The following is a 19,936-nucleotide window of genomic DNA, read 5'->3' as shown; positions in this document are numbered from 1 at the left end:
ATATGCTTTGTCAAACATGAACGTAAATGTTTTGTCAAGACTTCTTCGTATATGCTTTGTCAAACATGAACGTATATGCTTTGTCAAACATGAACGTAAATGTTTTGTCAAACATGAACGTAAATGTTTTGTCAAGACTTCTTCGTAAATGTTTTGTCAAACATGAACGTAAATGTTTTGTCATGACTTCTTCGTAAATGTTTTGTCAAGACTTCTTCGTAAATGTTTTGTCATGACTTCTTCGTACATGCTTTGTCAAACATGAACGTAAATGTTTTGTCAAGACTTCTTCGTAATGAGTGTAAAGGACCCAAAAATATATTTTAGGTGAAGTGGTGAGATCTCACCTCTTTTTTCACCTGTTTTTTCACCCGTTGAATTTTCATGAATTTTCCCGAAATAAAATAAAAAGTTGGTTTTTTTAAAAAAATATTTTTTATTTTTTTGTAAGAACTGAAATGACAGTCGAAGCAAAAACGTTCACGAACAAATCTAATGGCGAAACATTCACAAAAGGCACCTATAACGGTATTGAAGTCTTACGTAGAGACAAGGATGGTTATATAAATGTAACAAAGATGTGTCAGCAGTTTAGGAAAGACTTTAGAAAGTTGTTGGAAAATAAGTCCTGGGAAGAGTATTATAAGGCATTTTGTGAAGAATATACCAACCGCCGGAATTCCGGCGGTTGCTTTTTATACAAAATTCATGCAGGAATTTCTGATGAAATCAAACAGGTTAGAGGAACGTATGCAGACCCAAGACTTATAAACTATATAGCAATGTGGGCTTCTCCAAAATATTGTATAGCAGTTGGAAAAATTATGGACTCCATAGACAAGAAAGTTCATGAGAAATTAGATGAAGAAGAACTTGAAGATACAGTAGAGAATGCTAAACCTTTGTTCGAACAAGAAGTTAGAAAAATGTGCGAAAAACATAGAAACATGAACATGAGATGTGTTATGGTTATAGAGACTCTCCATACGAACTAGACCAATGGGAACAAGAAGATTTAAAGAGAGAATTTAGAGAATATGAACTCGCTAAGATAGCATTAGAAGCTGCAGAAAAGAAGTTAAAAGTTTGGGGTCGTTTTGTACAAAAATATTGTGGTAAATGAACCATTTATTTTTATTGAATTCGGCAAAAATATATTTTAGGGTAGATGGTTTTTAGGTGTCACCAGGTCCCTCGGTCCCTCGGTCCCTCGGTTAAACGAACTTCTCTGAAAAAATGAGACAACATGACATTTAGACAACAACACAGGAAATAAACTTCTTCGTATATGTTTTGTCAAGACTTCTTCGTATATGTTTTGTCAAACATGAACGTAAATGTTTTGTCATGACTTCTTCGTATATGTTTTGTCAAGACTTCATCGTACATGTTTTGTCACCCGTTGAATTTTGTATAAAAAGCAACCCGCTGTTTTCGGCGGGTTGGTATATTCTTCACAAAATGCTTGTTTTGTCAAAACTTCTTCTTCGTAAATGTTTTGTCAAACATGAACGTAAATGTTTTGTCATGACTTCTTCGTATATGTTTTGTCAAGACTTCATCGTAATGAGCGTAAATCAGACAAAAAATATTTTTAGGTGAAGTGGTGAGATCTCACCTCTTTTCTCACCTGTTTTGTCACCCGTTGAATTTTGTATAAAAAGCAACCCGCTGTTTTCGGCGGGTTGGTATATTCTTCACAAAATGCTTGTTTTGAGGTCGAGCCACTTTTGGCTCCATCGTATTCTTTCAACCAAAATTCTTGAGTTTTGTTCTGAATTCAATAAAAAATATTTTAGGTGAAGAGGTGAGATCTCACCTGTTTTCTCACCTGTTTTCTCACCTCTTTTCTACCATCGTAGAAAACACACAAAACTCTTGAATTTTGTTGTTCCCGGACCAAAAAATATATTTTAGGTGAAGAGGTGAGATCTCACCTGTTTTCTCACCTCTTTCTCACCCGTTGAATTTTCCCGAAATAAAAAATAAAGTTAGTTTTTTTTAAAAAAATATTTTTTATTTTTATTGTAAGAACATGTTAGCAACAACAGCACCAAACTCGTTAGTCATGAACCCAACTTCAATGTTAGTAGAAATGAAAAGCTTCATTCCTTCTTCATATACTTTCGAAACAGAAATCCAGAAGATAAAGCAGGAACTTCTCCAAGGAGATTTAGATTGCACTGCGAAAGATGAAACAAATGAAGAATATCTTTATGAAATGCAGGATATTATTGACCATCTACCTAAACTTCCTGAAATACAACAACAAAAGCTTACTATTCCAGAATTTGAAGAAATAGAAGTCAAAGCAACTGACTCAGTAGAAATAAAGAAGTTCATTCGTAAGGTAAACTATGAGTTTCTTGGATTTCATTGCAACCACAAAGTCATGGACAAAGACTGCGACATGTTATATAAGAACATCTCTGACATATATAAATCTGGGGAGTTTAAGACCTACGACAACTTTGTTTCGTTAGTTGCTGAATGTGTATGGCAGATAAGAGATAAAGATAGAAGAGGTAAAGTATGGAACGAACAAATAAAACCAGCAACTTTTGAGTTAAAGAAAACCATTGACGCTATAGTTGTACTTGCAGGACAAATTTCAATGTACAATGCTAAAATGAACCCACAATGTTCTAAATGTAAAGCAGCAATGAGGAAATATAACTACTCCGTCAAAGAGATAGAACGTATGCGAAACGACTATGCTGACTTAAAGAAAGAAGCAGAGAAACCAGCAGAAAACAAAATGGACATGTTAGCATTTCTAAACAAAAACTATCCAACTGCTGACGATTTCCTTCTTTCAGATGTCAAGAAGAAATATAAAGATACATTCAATATTGTGAAAACATTCGATATCCTCAGCGAAGAAATAGAAGCTACAAAACTGTTTAGGATTTCAAATATACATCGTACAATTCATGTAAAACGCTTATAAAAAAAAGAGGTGAGAAAAGAGGTGAGAAAACAGGTGAGATCTCACCTCTTCACCTAAAATATATTTTTGCCGAGTAAAATGACCAAATTTCATTATATAACTGTTATTTTTGACGAAGAGAACTTTTGCACTTCGTAAAAAAAATCCCTGAAATCATATCTTTTATACAAAATTCAAGAGGTGAGAAAAGAGGTGAGAAAACAGGTGAGATCGCACCTCTTCACCTAAACATTATTTTTGTCTGATTTACGCTCATTACGAAGAAGTCTTGACAAAACATTTACGAAGAAGTCTTGACAAAACATTTACGAAGAAGTCTTGACAAAACATTTACGAAGAAGTCATGACAAAACATGTACGATGAAGTCATGACAAAACATGTACGATGAAGTCTTGACAAAACATGTACGATGAAGTTTTGACAAAACATGTACGATGAAATCATGACAAAACATTTACGATGAAATCATGACAAAAACATGTACGATGAAGAAGTCTTGACAAAACATGTACGAAGAAGTCTTGACAAAACATTTACGAAGAAGTCATGAAAATTCAAGAGGTGAAAAAACAGGTGAAAAAACAGGTGAGATCGCACCTCTTCACCTAAACATTATTTTTGTCTGATTTACGCTCATTACGATGAAGAAGTCTTGACAAAACATGTACGAAGAAGTCTTGACAAAACATTTACGAAGAAGTCTTGACAAAGCATGTACGATGAAATCATGAAAAAAGAGGTGAGAAAAGAGGTGAGATCTAACCATCTACCCTAAAATATATTTTTGCCGAGTAAAATGACCAAATTTCATTATATAACTGTTATTTTTTGACGAAGAGAACTTTTGCACTTCGTAAAAAAAATCCCTGAAATCATATCTTTTATACAAGATAGAAAATCTTACTCGCCTAAAACTCATGAAAATCGTGAAATTTCTCTAGACCGACTTTTTTCGGGGTTGCCTAAAACTCATGAAAATCGTGAAAAAAATGACCAAATTTCATTATATAACTGTTATTTTTTTACGAAGAGAACTTTTGCACTTCGTAAAAAAAATCCCTGAAATCATATCTTTTATACAAAATAAATGAAAAATTGCGACCCAGACTTTTTTCGGGGTCGCCTAAAACTCATGAAAATCGTGAAATTTCTCTAGACCGACTTTTTTCGGGGTTGCCTAAAACTCATGAAAATCGTGAAAAATTGCGAGTAGGGACAAAATCTTACTCGCCTAAAACTCATGAAAATCGTGAAAAATTGCGAGTACGTAAAAAATCTTACTCGCCTAAAATCCCTGAAATCGTGAAAAATTGCGACCCGAGGAAAACCGAGGAACGAGATTCCGTACGAAAAACAGTGAAAAAATGACCAAATTTCATTATATAACTGTTATTTTTTGACGAAGTGAACTTTGACACTTCGTAAAAAAAATCCCTGAAATCATATCTTTTATACAAGATAGAAAAAATAAAGTTAGTTTTTTTAAAAAAATATTTTTTATTTTGTATGTAAAGACATATATAACAAACATTGAGTTTGAAACAGTTAGAAAGATAGACAATGACACCAAAATGGTTAGAATAGGTGATTTAAACGTAAGATACTCAAAGAAATACAACAAATATTCTTTGTCAGACATTCTAACACTATCTGGAAAGAAAACATCCCACGACTGGGTTAGAACTGCTTCTACTCAGAAAATTTTGACAAGAAATCCTGAGCTTATGATATCGGTAAGATTCTATGGAACTGCAGCATATCTTATAGACAAAAGTCTTATACCAATAGTTTTGTTATGGTTAGACCCAGTTGTTGGATATAACTTCATAACATATGGTTCATTCGATACGGAACGTTGCAGTGAAGGCTTACTTTACATCGTTCAGAAACCGAAGGACTTCAATACAAAGAGATATAAGATAGGAAGAACATATAATATAACTCAAAGATATGACAGTATAGTCAATAGAGTTAAGGTTGTGTTTGTTAACGATATGAGAGCTGCTGAAACAGAACTACTTGAAAAGTTTGAGAAAATGTATGGTGCTCCCACGAAAGGTAAAGAAACGTTTGAAGTAGATGAGATAGATAGTGCTATAAAATTATTTGACGAAGTTGCTGAAAAATACATGTAAAGCGTTTATTTTTGGTCTTTTGTGAAAGTAAGAAAATAACGCTAATTTTTTATAAAATATTTTTTTTATTTTGTATGTAAAGACAGATATGTCAACATCAGAGAACACAACAACTGCTATCGTTCATGAAGACATAAATGAAGAATACGAGTGGGTTCAGTATAACAAACAGTTACGTCTCATTCGTTCGGTCAAAGACGATATGTACCAAATGCAAAGTATTTTCAATGCTCTTCGTTCTACAAAGCAAGCACATCATTGGTTTGAAAACCAACAGACAAAAGAACTTTTAGAAGAATTTCCTCATATGTTTGCTACCCGCGGAAAACCGCGGGTAGAGATTCCGTACGAAAATCGCAAGAATTTGGCTCCTGGTTTGAGAGGCTGGTATGTACATAGACTTCTTGTAAATGCTGTTGCAATGTGGGCTTCACCTCGTTACGCTTGTTATATTTTCATGATGTTAGATGAAATTCATAGACAAGAACGTGAAGAGCTAGAGAACAAGCTTGAAGCAAAAGATGAAGTCATTGAAGCAAAAGACAAAAACATACAGAAAAGAATACCACGTTCGGTACCAAAAGGAAAGGAAAAGAACTATAAGTATATGATTTATACTGAAGATATGGAGAAAGAAGAAGATAAAGATATGGTTATGTTGCATTTAGTCAGAAGAAACAACAAAAGCTTTTACGACCTTGCTAAGATTTACAAATCTGACAGAAATTGGTTCTATCGCGAAAACTTACCGATTTCAATGACACCAAATGAAGATGTGAAACAAATAGTTCAAGATACTTTACCTCAAACACACTATGATATTAAAGGTTGTACAATACTTACCTTCAAAGAAGACTTACCGCTACTGAAAGAAAAAATAACAGAGTATTTTGACAACTTCAAACAAGCAGAGTAAATGAACCATTTATTTTTACGCTTGACTTCAGATGGCTCAGGTAGCTCTATAAGGTAAATTGTCTTGTCAAATCCTTCTGGCATTCCGAGTCCTTCCTTCCGACAGGAAAAGTCCTTCCTTCCGACAGGAAAAGTTTTTCTTTCCGACAGGAAAAGTTTTTCTTTCCGACAGGAAAAGTCCTTCCTTCCAACAGGAAAAATTTTTCCAGTTGTCCGTCCGGAAACCATTCAAATTTTCGAAAATTGAGAACTTTTTGGTCGAACTTCAGGAAAAAATTTTCCTTCCAACAGGAAAAAATTTTCCTTCCAACAGGAAAAAATTTTCCTTCCAACAGGAAGAACTCTTCCTTCCAACAGGAAAAGTCCTTCCTTCCGACAGGAAAAGTCCTTCCTTCCGACAGGACACAAACGAATGTCCGACGTACCACCAACCGAGTCCATTCCAAAGCCAGAAGAACCGACAGCCCCAGCACCACAACAGACTAAGACCAAAAATAAACGCTTTACATGTATTTTTCAGCAACTTCGTCAAATAATTTTATAGCACTATCTATCTCATCTACTTCAAACGTTTCTTTACCTTTCGTGGGAGCACCATACATTTTCTCAAACTTTTCAAGTAGTTCTGTTTCAGCAGCTCTCATATCGTTAACAAACACAACCTTAACTCTATTGACTATACTGTCATATCTTTGAGTTATATTATATGTTCTTCCTATCTTATATCTCTTTGTATTGAAGTCCTTCGGTTTCTGAACGATGTAAAGTAAGCCTTCACTGCAACGTTCAGTATCGAATGAACCATATGTTATGAAGTTATATCCAACAACTGGGTCTAACCATAACAAAACTATTGGTATAAGACTTTTGTCTATAAGATATGCTGTAGTTCCATAGAATCTTACCGATATCATAAGCTCAGGATTTCTTGTCAAAATTTTCTGAGTAGAAGCATTTTTAACCCAGTCCTTTGCTTTCTTTCCAAATAGTGTTAGAATGTCTGACAAAGAATATTTCTTGTATTTCTTTGAGTATCTTACGTTTAAATCACCTATTCTAACCACTTTGGTGTCATTGTCTATCTTTTTAACTGTTTCAAACTCAATGTTTGTCATTTTCTGTTCTTACATACAAGATAAAAAAATATTTTTTTAAAAAACTAACTTTATTTTTTCTATCTTGTATAAAAGATATGATTTCAGGGATTTTTTTTACGAAGTGCAAAAGTTCTCTTCGTCAAAAAATAACAGTTATATAATGAAATTTGGTCATTTTTTCACGATTTTCGTGAGTTTTAGGCGAGTAAGATTTTTAACGTACTCGCAATTTTTTACGATTTTCATGAGTTTTAGGCGACCAGGTTTTTTTCCCTACTCGCAATTTTTCACGATTTTCATGAGTTTTAGGTGACCCCGAATAAAATCGGGGTCGCAAATTTTTACGATTTTCGTACGGAATCTCGACCCTCGAAAAAGTCTGGGTCGCTGTTTTTCACGATTTTCGTACGGAATCTCGACCCGCGGTTTTCCTCGGGTCGCAAACATATGAGGAAATTCATGAAATTTGGTCATTTTTTCACGATTTCAGGGATTTTTTTGACGAAGTGCAAAAGTTCTCTTCGTCAAAAATAACAGTTATATAATGAAATTTGGTCATTTTTTTCACGATTTTCATGAGTTTTAGGCAACCCCGAAAAAAGTCGGTCTAGAGAAATTTCACGATTTTCATGAGTTTTAGGCGAGTAAGATTTTCTATCTTGTATAAAAGATATGATTTCAGGGATTTTTTTTACGAAGTGCAAAAGTTCTCTTCGTCAAAAAATAACAGTTATATAATGAAATTTGGTCATTTTTTTACGATTTCAGGGATTTTTTTTACGAAGTGCAAAAGTTCTCTTCGTCAAAAAATAACAGTTATATAATGAAATTTGGTCATTTTTTTCAGCAAAAATATATTTTAGGGTAGATGGTTAGATCTCACCTCTTTTCTCACCTCTTTTTTTCATGATTTCATCGTACATGCTTTGTCAAGACTTCTTCGTAAATGTTTTGTCAAGACTTCTTCGTACATGTTTTGTCAAGACTTCTTCATCGTAATGAGCGTAAATCAGACAAAAATAATGTTTAGGTGAAGAGGTGCGATCTCACCTGTTTTTTCACCTCTTGAATTTTCATGACTTCTTCGTAAATGTTTTGTCAAGACTTCTTCGTACATGTTTTGTCAAGACTTCTTCATCGTACATGTTTTTGTCATGATTTCATCGTAAATGTTTTGTCATGATTTCATCGTACATGTTTTGTCAAAACTTCATCGTACATGTTTTGTCAAGACTTCATCGTACATGTTTTGTCATGACTTCATCGTACATGTTTTGTCATGACTTCATCGTACATGTTTTGTCATGACTTCATCGTACATGTTTTGTCATGACTTCATCGTACATGTTTTGTCATGACTTCATCGTACATGTTTTGTCATGACTTCTTCGTAAATGTTTTGTCAAGACTTCTTCATCGTACATGTTTTTGTCATGATTTCATCGTAAATGTTTTGTCATGATTTCATCGTACATGTTTTGTCAAAACTTCTTCGTAAATGTTTTGTCAAGACTTCATCGTACATGTTTTGTCAAGACTTCATCGTACATGTTTTGTCATGACTTCATCGTACATGTTTTGTCATGACTTCTTCGTAAATGTTTTGTCAAGACTTCTTCGTAAATGTTTTGTCAAGACTTCTTCGTAAATGTTTTGTCAAGACTTCTTCGTAATGAGCGTAAATCAGACAAAAATAATGTTTAGGTGAAGAGGTGCGATCTCACCTGTTTTCTCACCTCTTTTCTCACCTCTTGAATTTTGTATAAAAGATATGATTTCAGGGATTTTTTTTACGAAGTGCAAAAGTTCTCTTCGTCAAAAATAACAGTTATATAATGAAATTTGGTCATTTTACTCGGCAAAAATATATTTTAGGTGAAGAGGTGAGATCTCACCTGTTTTCTCACCTCTTTTCTCACCTCTTTTTTTTATAAGCGTTTTACATGAATTGTACGATGTATATTTGAAATCCTAAACAGTTTTGTAGCTTCTATTTCTTCGCTGAGGATATCGAATGTTTTCACAATATTGAATGTATCTTTATATTTCTTCTTGACATCTGAAAGAAGGAAATCGTCAGCAGTTGGATAGTTTTTGTTTAGAAATGCTAACATGTCCATTTTGTTTTCTGCTGGTTTCTCTGCTTCTTTCTTTAAGTCAGCATAGTCGTTTCGCATACGTTCTATCTCTTTGACGGAGTAGTTATATTTCCTCATTGCTGCTTTACATTTAGAACATTGTGGGTTCATTTTAGCATTGTACATTGAAATTTGTCCTGCAAGTACAACTATAGCGTCAATGGTTTTCTTTAACTCAAAAGTTGCTGGTTTTATTTGTTCGTTCCATACTTTACCTCTTCTATCTTTATCTCTTATCTGCCATACACATTCAGCAACTAACGAAACAAAGTTGTCGTAGGTCTTAAACTCCCCAGATTTATATATGTCAGAGATGTTCTTATATAACATGTCGCAGTCTTTGTCCATGACTTTGTGGTTGCAATGAAATCCAAGAAACTCATAGTTTACCTTACGAATGAACTTCTTTATTTCTACTGAGTCAGTTGCTTTGACTTCTATTTCTTCAAATTCTGGAATAGTAAGCTTTTGTTGTTGTATTTCAGGAAGTTTAGGTAGATGGTCAATAATATCCTGCATTTCATAAAGATATTCTTCATTTGTTTCATCTTTCGCAGTGCAATCTAAATCTCCTTGGAGAAGTTCCTGCTTTATCTTCTGGATTTCTGTTTCGAAAGTATATGAAGAAGGAATGAAGCTTTTCATTTCTACTAACATTGAAGTTGGGTTCATGACTAACGAGTTTGGTGCTGTTGTTGCTAACATGTTCTTACAATAAAAATAAAAAATATTTTTTTAAAAAAACTAACTTTATTTTTTATTTCGGGAAAATTCAACGGGTGAGAAAAGAGGTGAGAAAACAGGTGAGATCTCACCTCTTCACCTAAAATATATTTTTTGGTCCGGGAACAACAAAATTCAAGAGTTTTGTGTGTTTTCTACGATGGTAGAAAAGAGGTGAGAAAACAGGTGAGAAAACAGGTGAGATCTCACCTCTTCACCTAAAATATATTTTTATTGAATTCAGAACAAAACTCAAGAATTTTGGTTGAAAGAATACGATGGAGCCAAAAGTGGCTCGACCTCAAAACAAGCATTTTGTGAAGAATATACCAACCCGCCGAAAACAGCGGGTTGCTTTTTATACAAAATTCAACGGGTGACAAAACAGGTGAGAAAAGAGGTGAGATCTCACCACTTCACCTAAAATATATTTTTGTCTGATTTACGCTCATTACGATGAAGTCTTGACAAAACATATACGAAGAAGTCATGACAAAACATTTACGTTCATGTTTGACAAAACATTTACGAAGAAGAAGTTTTGACAAAACAAGCATTTTGTGAAGAATATACCAACCCGCCGAAAACAGCGGGTTGCTTTTTATACAAAATTCAACGGGTGACAAAACATGTACGATGAAGTCTTGACAAAACATATACGAAGAAGTCATGACAAAACATTTACGTTCATGTTTGACAAAACATATACGAAGAAGTCTTGACAAAACATATACGAAGAAGTTTATTTCCTGTGTTGTTGTCTAAATGTCATGTTGTCTCATTTTTTCAGAGAAGTTCGTTTAACCGAGGGACCGAGGGACCGAGGGACCTGGTGACACCTAAAAACCATCTACCCTAAAATATATTTTTGCCGAATTCAATAAAAATAAATGGTTCATTTACCACAATATTTTTGTACAAAACGACCCCAAACTTTTAACTTCTTTTCTGCAGCTTCTAATGCTATCTTAGCGAGTTCATATTCTCTAAATTCTCTCTTTAAATCTTCTTGTTCCCATTGGTCTAGTTCGTATGGAGAGTCTCTATAACCATAACACATCTCATGTTCATGTTCTATTTGTTTTTCGCACATTTTTCTAACTTCTTGTTCGAACAAAGGTTTAGCATTCTCTACTGTATCTTCAAGTTCTTCTTCATCTAATTTCTCATGAACTTTCTTGTCTATGGAGTCCATAATTTTTCCAACTGCTATACAATATTTTGGAGAAGCCCACATTGCTATATAGTTTATAAGTCTTGGGTCTGCATACGTTCCTCTAACCTGTTTGATTTCATCAGAAATTCCTGCATGAATTTTGTATAAAAAGCAACCGCCGGAATTCCGGCGGTTGGTATATTCTTCACAAAATGCCTTATAATACTCTTCCCAGGACTTATTTTCCAACAACTTTCTAAAGTCTTTCCTAAACTGCTGACACATCTTTGTTACATTTATATAACCATCCTTGTCTCTACGTAAGACTTCAATACCGTTATAGGTGCCTTTTGTGAATGTTTCGCCATTAGATTTGTTCGTGAACGTTTTTGCTTCGACTGTCATTTCAGTTCTTACAAAAAAATAAAAATATTTTTTTAAAAAAACCAACTTTTTATTTTATTTCGGGAAAATTCATGAAAATTCAACGGGTGAAAAAACAGGTGAAAAAAGAGGTGAGATCTCACCACTTCACCTAAAATATATTTTTGGGTCCTTTACACTCATTACGAAGAAGTCTTGACAAAACATTTACGTTCATGTTTGACAAAGCATGTACGAAGAAGTCATGACAAAACATTTACGAAGAAGTCTTGACAAAACATTTACGAAGAAGTCATGACAAAACATTTACGTTCATGTTTGACAAAACATTTACGTTCATGTTTGACAAAACATTTACGAAGAAGTCTTGACAAAACATTTACGTTCATGTTTGACAAAGCATATACGTTCATGTTTGACAAAGCATATACGAAGAAGTCTTGACAAAACATTTACGTTCATGTTTGACAAAGCATATACGTTCATGTTTGACAAAGCATATACGAAGAAGTCTTGACAAAGCATATACGAAGAAGTCTTGACAAAACATTTACGAAGAAGTCTTGACAAAACATTTACGAAGAAGTCATGACAAAATTTCAAAGAAGTCATGACAAATTCAAGAGGTGAGAGGGTGAAAAAACAGGTGAGATCGCACCTCTTCACCTAAACATTATTTTTGGGTCCTTTACACTCATTACGAAGAAGTCTTGACAAAACATTTACGAAGAAGTCTTGACAAAACATTTACGAAGAAGTCATGACAAAACATTTACGAAGAAGTCATGACAAATTCAAGAGGGTAGAAAAGAGGTGAGATCTAACCATCTACCCGACATTCTCGTCAAATACAAAAAAATGAAAAAGTGTCATTTTTTTCATGTCCGAAGACTCGAAGGTGCAACACTTCCAAAATACCGACGAACTCAGAAGAGCAGCATGGCAATATCTTCTTGACAACTTCTTTGAGTTCTCCAGGTACACCTTGGAAAATGCTGAAGAACTCCGACACAGAGAATTTGGAGAAATTGCGCTCCAATACTACCTTGACAAACAAAGGGTAAAATAAGACTAAAAACTTAACGTTTAAAAAGTGACATTTTTATGAGCTCCGAGTCACCGAGAAAACTTGGTCAGATGTTAGCAGCTTACTTCCCTGAGGAGGATGGAAGCGTTACATACGTAAGGTTCAAAAACAACGAACCTGGAATTGCGTACAAAATTCGCAATTACATGACCATGGAAGAGTACGAAAGGTTCCTACAAGAGAAACCAGCTCTAAACAACTCAGAAAAGAAAGAAAAAAAGTTTAACTCGTAATTGTTTATTTTTTTACTTGTATGGGCAAGCTGCAAGAATGAAGTCGACTATCTCAGTCTTTGTCTTGACCAGTTGGACGGCTCTTGTGAGTATGTCTGTTTTGCGGTCTCCAGCTGGTGTCTGACCTTCGTAATTGCGCATGTTCTTGAGAGCTCCAACTGTAAATGATTGTAGGATGAAGAGTCTCTCAGACTGCTTGAGGTAGTCTTCACGGTCACGAACCGAATCTGTGGTACGAGTCGAATCGGTCGATTTGAGGGAAGAGACTGAAAGCCTGTCGTCTTCCATAGGGGCTGTGGCATAATCTTTGCGTAAGCGGTTCAGACCTTCTTCGAACTCTTGGTCTCTCTTCGATTTGGATTGAGATTGGAATTGCTGGGGTGGAGCTTGCTGGAACATCCAAGGGTTGGGGAAGTAAGGCATAGGCTGAGGAGGGTAGTTCGGGAAGCCTTGTGGTGGGTAGTAACCTTGAGGTGGAAATTGGTAGTAAATCGGAGGTACTTGCTGGAACTGAGGTTGCTGAGGAGACTGTTGTGGTTCTGCAGCTTTCGGTTCCTCTGGTTTGGGAATGGACTGGGTTGGTGGGACGTCGGACATTCGTTTGTGGCTTAACCGGAGTGTGGTAGAATTTACGAAAAAGTGACAATAGAAAAGTGACACTTAACCTTAAATTTTCAAACACTATTTTTTGATTGTATTTTGTTATTTATATATTTATATATATAAATATATTTATATATGTATATTTATATATGTATATTTATATATGTATATTTATATATGTATATTTATATATGTATATTTATATATGTATATTTATATATGTATATTTATATATGTATATTTATATATGTATATTTATATACGTATATTTATATACGTATATTTATATATGTATATATTTATATATGTATATATTTATATATGTATATATATAAAAGACGGTGGTTCACCAACATGATTATGAAAATGATGTCCAGTTACAAATCTGTATTGATTAGATTTCATTTCAAAGGTAAAGTTAGCACTACAACTTCCCCATCTACAGTAATGTCTAATAATTGTTACTCCATCTGAATTCAAATGCGAATCTTTCCGATAATTGCAGTTAGCACGCATCTCTGCTTGAACTCCATATTGAAGATAATAAATGAAATCAATATATTGTTTTGTATCAGCAAGGGGTGCAGGAACGGATTGATTCATTTAAAAAATGAAAAAAGTGAGAATTGTCAATAATTAAGGTTAATATTGAATAAATAATACATCAAACTAGTTTTAGAGTTGATAGTAAGAAGCGAAGAACACTACCAGTAAGATACAGCAGTAGTAGCTGCTTCATGCTGCATTGAGTATTGTTGAATAATTTGAAGTAGTGGTTTTTGAAATCAGCACCCCTATGAGAGCGCTGGCGACCGAAACACCACTAGTAAGATTGTGTATTAGAAACTGCTTCATGCTGTGTTGAATAAGCTTCGATGTCTTTGTAGGATAGCTTTCTGAGAGCGAAACAAGATAGTGTTGAAAAAAATTTTGAAAATCTGAGAGACTGTGCAAGAGCCAACGACCAAAACACTACCAGTAAGATACAGCAGTAGTAGCTGCTTCATGCTGCATTGAGTATTGTTGAATAATTTGAAGTAGTGGTTTTTGAAATCAGCACCCCTATGAGAGCGCTGGCGACCGAAACACCACTAGTAAGATTGTGTATTAGAAACTGCTTCATGCTGTGTTGAGTAAGCTTCGATGTCTTTGTAGGATAGCTTTCTGAGAGCGAAACAAGATAGTGTTGAAAAAATTTTTGAAAATCTGAGAGACTGTGCAAGAGCCAACGACCAAAACACTACCAGTAAGATACAGCAGTAGTAGCTGCTTCATGCTGCATTGAGTATTGTTGAATAATTTGAAGTAGTGGTTTTTGAAATCAGCACCCCTATGAGAGCGCTGGCGACCGAAACACCACTAGTAAGATTGTGTATTAGAAACTGCTTCATGCTGTGTTGAGTAAGCTTCGATATCTTTATCAGACCACCTTTAAATTAACCACTCACATTCTCACTGTGGTCCATCTAAAATTTGTAAACTTTATGACATAAAATTATATTATATGCAGGATCCCACCTATTACTTAATCTTTTTGGAATAAATGTTTTATAATATTTATCGATTGATTGTAATTTTTTGTATAAAAAAGTTTTTTATTTATATTAAAAATATATTCGGTTAATGATATTATCTTATAATTTGTAAATAAATCTAGTAATAAAATAACTTTAATAGTTGGTGTCACTTTTTCGAAAATTCTGGTTTTTTCGGTTCTGCAGCTTTCGGTTCCTCTGGTTTGGGAATGGACTGGGTTGGTGGGACGTCGGACATTCGTTTGTGGCTTAACCGTCGGACCACAACGATAAAAATCTCTGCTACTAGCAGTACTGCTACTGACAGTAGCAGTACTTTTTCTGACAGTAGCAGTACTTTTACTGACAGTAGCAGTACTTTTTCTGACAGTAGCAGTACTTTTACTGACAGTAGCAGTACTTTTTCTGACAGTAGCAGTACTTTTACTGACAGTAGCAATGGTCGAGGTCGAACCTACCGACGAGGCAATTTACCTAATTGAAATTAACAACTGCGTAAAAGACTACTTGCGCAAGGTCATGAAGCCCAAGGTCAAGTTCACCACTATTTCTGGAAGGTCTACACTTCAGCTCGAGACTTCGACTGGAATTCCAATTCAAATACCAGACGGGACAGCCTACGATGGCATAAAGGACGCCAAAAGAGAAGCTCTTGTTAAGTTCCTAAACAAACGTCCTTGGATAAAAATACCAAACAAGGAGAACCCCCTACCCCATATGAAATTGGCAATTCAGTCTCTCCTTCACTTCTCGGGTCAGCCGTTCTACATAACCTGTGAAGGCGACATCCAACCAGTTCAGTAAACCTTAACGTTTAGAGTAAAAACATTTTTTTTCATTTTTTGAATGAAGCAAGTTAAATTCGTCCCACACCAATCTCAATGGACCGATGAAGAGTTTCAAGCCATAGTTGAAGACGTTGAGAACGACATAGACGGCGAACTTGAAGGAGCTCAAATCACAATTGCAACCAAAATTGCAGAAGTCAAGGAACAGATAGCTCCACTTAAAGCTACCAAAGCTACTCTTGACCTCATGGATAGTTACCGTTTAGATGTCAAGAGTGGAATAAGACAATTAAAATTAAAACTTCTAAACTACGAAGCTATACTCCAAAAGTTAGCAGAAATGAGAAGACTTTACCAGAGCTACTTACATGTAAGGGACTTACCTTCAAGCAGTCCGACCAAAGATGAATTTGTTGACATTGTCCCAATTTTGTCCGAAAGTCAGCTCAGATGTTTCGAACTGCTCCCAACATATCCGGAATATGAACGTTTGCCTGAACTCTTCCACAATCTCAAAAAACGTTTTTTGGTTCTCATGTTCGAAACTTTTATCGGAAGAGACAACAAACGTTCAGAAGAAGAACAAGATATTATTTTAAACTTGTTGTATGACATAACTGTCATAACAAGCTTTTTGAAGTAAAACCGCCATTCTCAAACCACTTCATTTTTTCGATGTCCGAACAAGCACCGAAGCCAAACTCAATGGCAGATGTCCTTTCAAGGTTGCCAGACAAGCGCCCAGTTCAAATTCAAATTGCCCAATTGAACGCTCATCTGTCAAACACCATTAAGACTCTCCAAAGTAGTCTTATGGAAGAGATAACCAATCTCAAAGTCGAAGTCCTCACGAACCAAGCTTCCAATAAGAAAGTCCTGAACGATTTCGCGGAAACCTTGCGCCAATACAACATAGAGAACCAAAACCTTGCCCGACTCATCTACCGTTTCTTCGAAGAGATAGACGCCATCTGGAAGGTACTCGGAAAGGACAGAACATGCAACACCGTACTTCGTGAACACAGAATTGAAGAAGGAATTTTCGAGGAAGAAGAGGAAGAAGAGAAACACGAAGAAAAGGAAGTTTGGGCAACCCTTGTTGTCGATGACGCTTACGAAATTTCCCAACCCTACCCATACAAAATCCGCAACAAGGGGACAGGCAAGGTTCTTACCCCAGTCCTCAACAACTTGGGACACTTGAACCTTAACCTTCGGAATTACGGTTCAGTTTCCATGGGAAGGCTTGTCGGTATGCAATGGGTTCCAAATCCAGACAAGAAGTCGAGGGTCAGACACATTGACGGTGACAAGCTCAACAACCGTAAGGAGAACCTCGAGTGGTTCTAAGAGTAAAAAAATTTTATTTTAGGGGGAAACCCCAAGTAAATTTAGGTGTTTATTTGGATAAGTATGTTAAATTAAGGGTAATTTGCAAAATTAGTTCCCGACCTTTGAATTGGGCTCTTTCGTTATCCCAGTTGCGTAGGAGGTCGTCCCAGAGGAGTTGGTAGAATTGCCAATCCAAGGACGATTTTGTCCTCCCAGGCATTGAGGATGTACTGCTCGTAGAGTTTCATGACCTCTGCCTTGCACCAGACACCCTCTCCCTTGGAACGTAAGGCTTCTTCGAAGTGCTCGAATGCGATTGGCTGCTTGACCATCCGAAATGACACTTTTTGTCCGTTTGGTCAATGTTCGTGTCTCGTGCCATAGTCGATGAAAATACAGACAAACAGGTTATATATGAGTTTGAGACCAAGAATGGTGTAACTCGACCTGTCCGATTCAAAGACTCCGAGGGCGACCATGAAATTAAACGGAAATTAGCTAGGAAGGAATAAAAAATTTTTTTATTTCATGCAATGTTTTATTTCTGTGCCGTCTTCAAGTATGCCCCAGTACTTACGCTTGGAGAGGACATGAACTTCGGAAAATACCTTATCTAGCTTAAAACAGCCCATCTTTTCACCGACCATTTCCATTTCAATGAGTTTTGTTGTACCCTTCTTCGTTCGTCATGAGTGCGTCAATGTTCTCATAGTAAACCACAACTTTGGATTTGACTTCGGAGAAGAATTTGTTGTAGTTGTCAAGGACTGCTTTTGCGAACTGAGGGTAAGACCAATGTTCGACAATAGATTTTAATGTGGTTACTAAGCCATTTTGACCTTGAGTGAACTCGTACTTCAAAACAAAAGGAGAAAACCTTTAACAAAGTTGTCGACCTTCTCATAATGTTTACTCTTCATCTCTTGAGGTTTCTTAATGGAATATCCCCATGTCGAATTCATAAGCAATTTGAGTGTCATTGCAAGTTTGGAGTTTGAAGCTTTCCTAATATCATACAGTTATTGTATGACTTTTCCAACTGTATAGTTCCTTCCCGGGAACTCACCATCTTCGTTTGGAATTCCAGTCGAATATATTGGACAAACCTCATGTATGCAGCGTTAAGGTCGACATAGTATATCTTTTCGTTTGAGTCGAACTTGTCGCAACCAATTGGTCCAGTTTGTGGAAATTCAAGTGAGTCTCTTATCTTCTGAGAAACTTCTCCTGTTATCTCATAAACATCGTCGAAGCAACCTGTTTCATATAAAACCTTCTGACCTAACTCCGATGCTCTCCAATACAATTTGACGTCAATTGGATGTCTCAATGGAAGTTTGTTTATAGCATCTTGAAGTTCTTGCAACCTCATTGGAAGTTCTTCTGGTTCAGGTTGGTATCCGAACAATCCAACTCCTTGTGGAATTGTGTACTTCTTTTGTACTAGAACTTTGTCTGGAACAACTTTTGGTCTTGCTAACAGTGAAAAGTTTGTTTCGTCTTTTGGTACAAAAGTTTCTGTCAGCTTGTCATCTGGAATTGGTTCCAACAAACCTTTCTCGAAAAGAATGTTTACAGCTCTGACAATGTTGCACTTGCCTTTTCCGAACAACGGGTGTGTAAGACTTTCGTTCAACATGAAGTGGTTGTGGACAAGTACAATCTTCAACCATGGTAAGTCTTTGTCAACAACATAGTCGTCATGTGAAGAACCTTTAGCTGTATGTATGTTGACTCGGATATTGACATTTGCCAACGGTGCAATTTTTGCCAATTGACCTCTGAGAATGTACCTTGTCTTCACACATGACTCAAGATACTTCATTTTCTCATCTGTAACAAGACCAGAGTTCCTGAGACATGTAAGAATACAAGGTTCATTGACAATTGTTTCAATTGAATTGTAAATTCCATACCTTGTCAAGTCAATGTCAGACTTATTTCTGAACGGGAAGTATCCAGCATGTTGTCTGACTGCTTGAGGGTTAGGTTGGTACCATTCGAACTTGACACTTGCAATTCCTTCAATTGCATTCAAAATGTCTGAGTCGGAGTCAAACATTTGTTCTCTCTTTGTAGTCTTGAAAGCGTCAAGAAGTTGTGCGGCTGTTGTGACATTGCCATGTGCATAGTAAATGTGACCATCCAAATCTGTTATGGTCAATCTGAGATTGTGTCCTTTCTTATTTCCGTCTTGTATGGCAGCAAGTACACCCATGAAGCCTTCTTTGTTCTTTCCTTCGTCAAAGTTTACTGTAAAGGTTCGACCAGAAGTAATTTGACTTCTAACTTCACGGTACTTCTCATATGCATATCTTGTTCTTTCCATGGGAGCATGTGTGTCTTCAACCTTTTCCTTTTTTCCTTCTCAAAGGATGCAATTGTTCGTCATGTTTCCAGTAGAATCTGGCAAAGCCGTCGTGTCCCTCAACTTGAGGTTCACTAACATCGAAAGGCATGTCCATAAGACGTTCTTCTTCTAACCTCTCTAGTCTGTTTGGATAATTTGCACGTGCTGTTTCCAAATCCATTTCGTAGCGAAGACCAGACAATTTTGTCATAGACTTTTATGGATCTTCCCTCCTATATTTAAAATTCTTCGAAACTCTCCAACCATATCTTTGCAACTCTGCTTTTATTCTAGCAGATTTTCTATCCATTCTATATGGGGGCATTTTTATAAAAATAAAAAAATATTTTTTTTCTCTTTACTTAACATAACCGCCTGCTGCCATAAGTCTTTGACGCCAACCCATACCAGCTAATGAAGGTTTGACTTGGTTTAGTTTCCAAACTAAACTTTGGTTTTGGTTTATCTTCAGTTTTTTGGTTTTTTCTTCTTCTTATCGGTTTTTCGTC

At 35.8% G+C, this 19,936-nt stretch overlaps 10 protein-coding genes and 2 pseudogenes across 12 annotated transcripts, besides 1 other annotated feature; 6 read left to right on the top strand and 6 right to left on the bottom strand.

Moving 5' to 3' along the window:
- Positions 1 to 458: 458 nt before the first annotated feature.
- On the top strand, positions 459 to 899 carry TVAGG3_0557710 (KilA, N-terminal/APSES-type HTH, DNA-binding family; the record flags this gene model as incomplete). Its single annotated transcript, XM_051238397.1, has 1 exon — positions 459 to 899. A coding segment is annotated over one exon (441 nt), but the record flags the coding sequence as incomplete, so codon positions are not given.
- A 1,138-nt stretch (positions 900 to 2,037) lies between these two features.
- Positions 2,038 to 9,939: a mobile genetic element.
- Positions 2,630 to 2,950, top strand: TVAGG3_0557700 (organellar and viral DNA polymerase type B; the record flags this gene model as incomplete). The annotated part of the gene is made up of 1 exon (XM_051238396.1): positions 2,630 to 2,950. One exon carries the CDS (start codon positions 2,630 to 2,632, stop codon positions 2,948 to 2,950), a length of 321 nt encoding a protein of 106 aa, XP_051096220.1.
- On the top strand, positions 4,523 to 5,086 carry TVAGG3_0557690 (organellar and viral DNA polymerase type B; the record flags this gene model as incomplete). The annotated part of the gene is made up of 1 exon (XM_051238395.1): positions 4,523 to 5,086. The coding sequence occupies one exon, from the start codon at positions 4,523 to 4,525 to the stop codon at positions 5,084 to 5,086; it is 564 nt and encodes a 187-aa protein (XP_051096219.1).
- On the top strand, positions 5,175 to 6,002 carry TVAGG3_0557680 (KilA, N-terminal/APSES-type HTH, DNA-binding family; the record flags this gene model as incomplete). Its single annotated transcript, XM_051238394.1, has 1 exon — positions 5,175 to 6,002. One exon carries the CDS (start codon positions 5,175 to 5,177, stop codon positions 6,000 to 6,002), a length of 828 nt encoding a protein of 275 aa, XP_051096218.1.
- On the bottom strand, positions 6,505 to 7,116 carry TVAGG3_0557670 (organellar and viral DNA polymerase type B; the record flags this gene model as incomplete). The annotated part of the gene is made up of 1 exon (XM_051238393.1): positions 6,505 to 7,116. The coding sequence occupies one exon, from the start codon at positions 7,114 to 7,116 to the stop codon at positions 6,505 to 6,507; it is 612 nt and encodes a 203-aa protein (XP_051096217.1).
- Positions 9,940 to 10,854: 915 nt separating the features above from the next.
- TVAGG3_0557650 (uncharacterized protein) lies at positions 10,855 to 11,520 on the bottom strand (the record flags this gene model as incomplete). The annotated part of the gene is made up of 1 exon (XM_051238392.1): positions 10,855 to 11,520. One exon carries the CDS (start codon positions 11,518 to 11,520, stop codon positions 10,855 to 10,857), a length of 666 nt encoding a protein of 221 aa, XP_051096216.1.
- Positions 11,521 to 12,831: 1,311 nt separating this feature from the next.
- On the bottom strand, positions 12,832 to 13,416 carry TVAGG3_0557640 (uncharacterized protein; the record flags this gene model as incomplete). The annotated part of the gene is made up of 1 exon (XM_051238391.1): positions 12,832 to 13,416. One exon carries the CDS (start codon positions 13,414 to 13,416, stop codon positions 12,832 to 12,834), a length of 585 nt encoding a protein of 194 aa, XP_051096215.1.
- Positions 13,417 to 15,803: 2,387 nt separating this feature from the next.
- TVAGG3_0557630 (uncharacterized protein) lies at positions 15,804 to 16,266 on the top strand (the record flags this gene model as incomplete). Its single annotated transcript, XM_051238390.1, has 1 exon — positions 15,804 to 16,266. A coding segment is annotated over one exon (463 nt), but the record flags the coding sequence as incomplete, so codon positions are not given.
- Positions 16,267 to 16,420: 154 nt separating this feature from the next.
- TVAGG3_0557620 (HNH endonuclease family) lies at positions 16,421 to 17,095 on the top strand (the record flags this gene model as incomplete). The annotated part of the gene is made up of 1 exon (XM_051238389.1): positions 16,421 to 17,095. One exon carries the CDS (start codon positions 16,421 to 16,423, stop codon positions 17,093 to 17,095), a length of 675 nt encoding a protein of 224 aa, XP_051096213.1.
- Positions 17,096 to 17,144: 49 nt separating this feature from the next.
- TVAGG3_0557610 lies at positions 17,145 to 17,409 on the bottom strand (annotated as a pseudogene). The gene has a single exon. A coding segment is annotated over exon 1 (265 nt).
- A 189-nt stretch (positions 17,410 to 17,598) lies between these two features.
- Positions 17,599 to 18,057, bottom strand: TVAGG3_0557600 (annotated as a pseudogene). The gene has a single exon. A coding segment is annotated over exon 1 (459 nt).
- Positions 18,058 to 19,039: 982 nt separating this feature from the next.
- Positions 19,040 to 19,295, bottom strand: TVAGG3_0557590 (uncharacterized protein; the record flags this gene model as incomplete). Its single annotated transcript, XM_051238388.1, has 1 exon — positions 19,040 to 19,295. A coding segment is annotated over one exon (256 nt), but the record flags the coding sequence as incomplete, so codon positions are not given.
- Between the last annotated feature and the right edge of the window lie 641 nt (positions 19,296 to 19,936).

The sequence above is a fragment of the Trichomonas vaginalis genome, chromosome II, assembly GCF_026262505.1.
Source record: "Trichomonas vaginalis G3 chromosome II, whole genome shotgun sequence".
Lineage (NCBI taxonomy): Eukaryota > Parabasalia > Trichomonadida > Trichomonadidae > Trichomonas > Trichomonas vaginalis.
The sequence above is the reverse complement of the archived record's forward strand: the minus strand, read 5'-3'. Positions and strand labels throughout refer to the sequence as shown.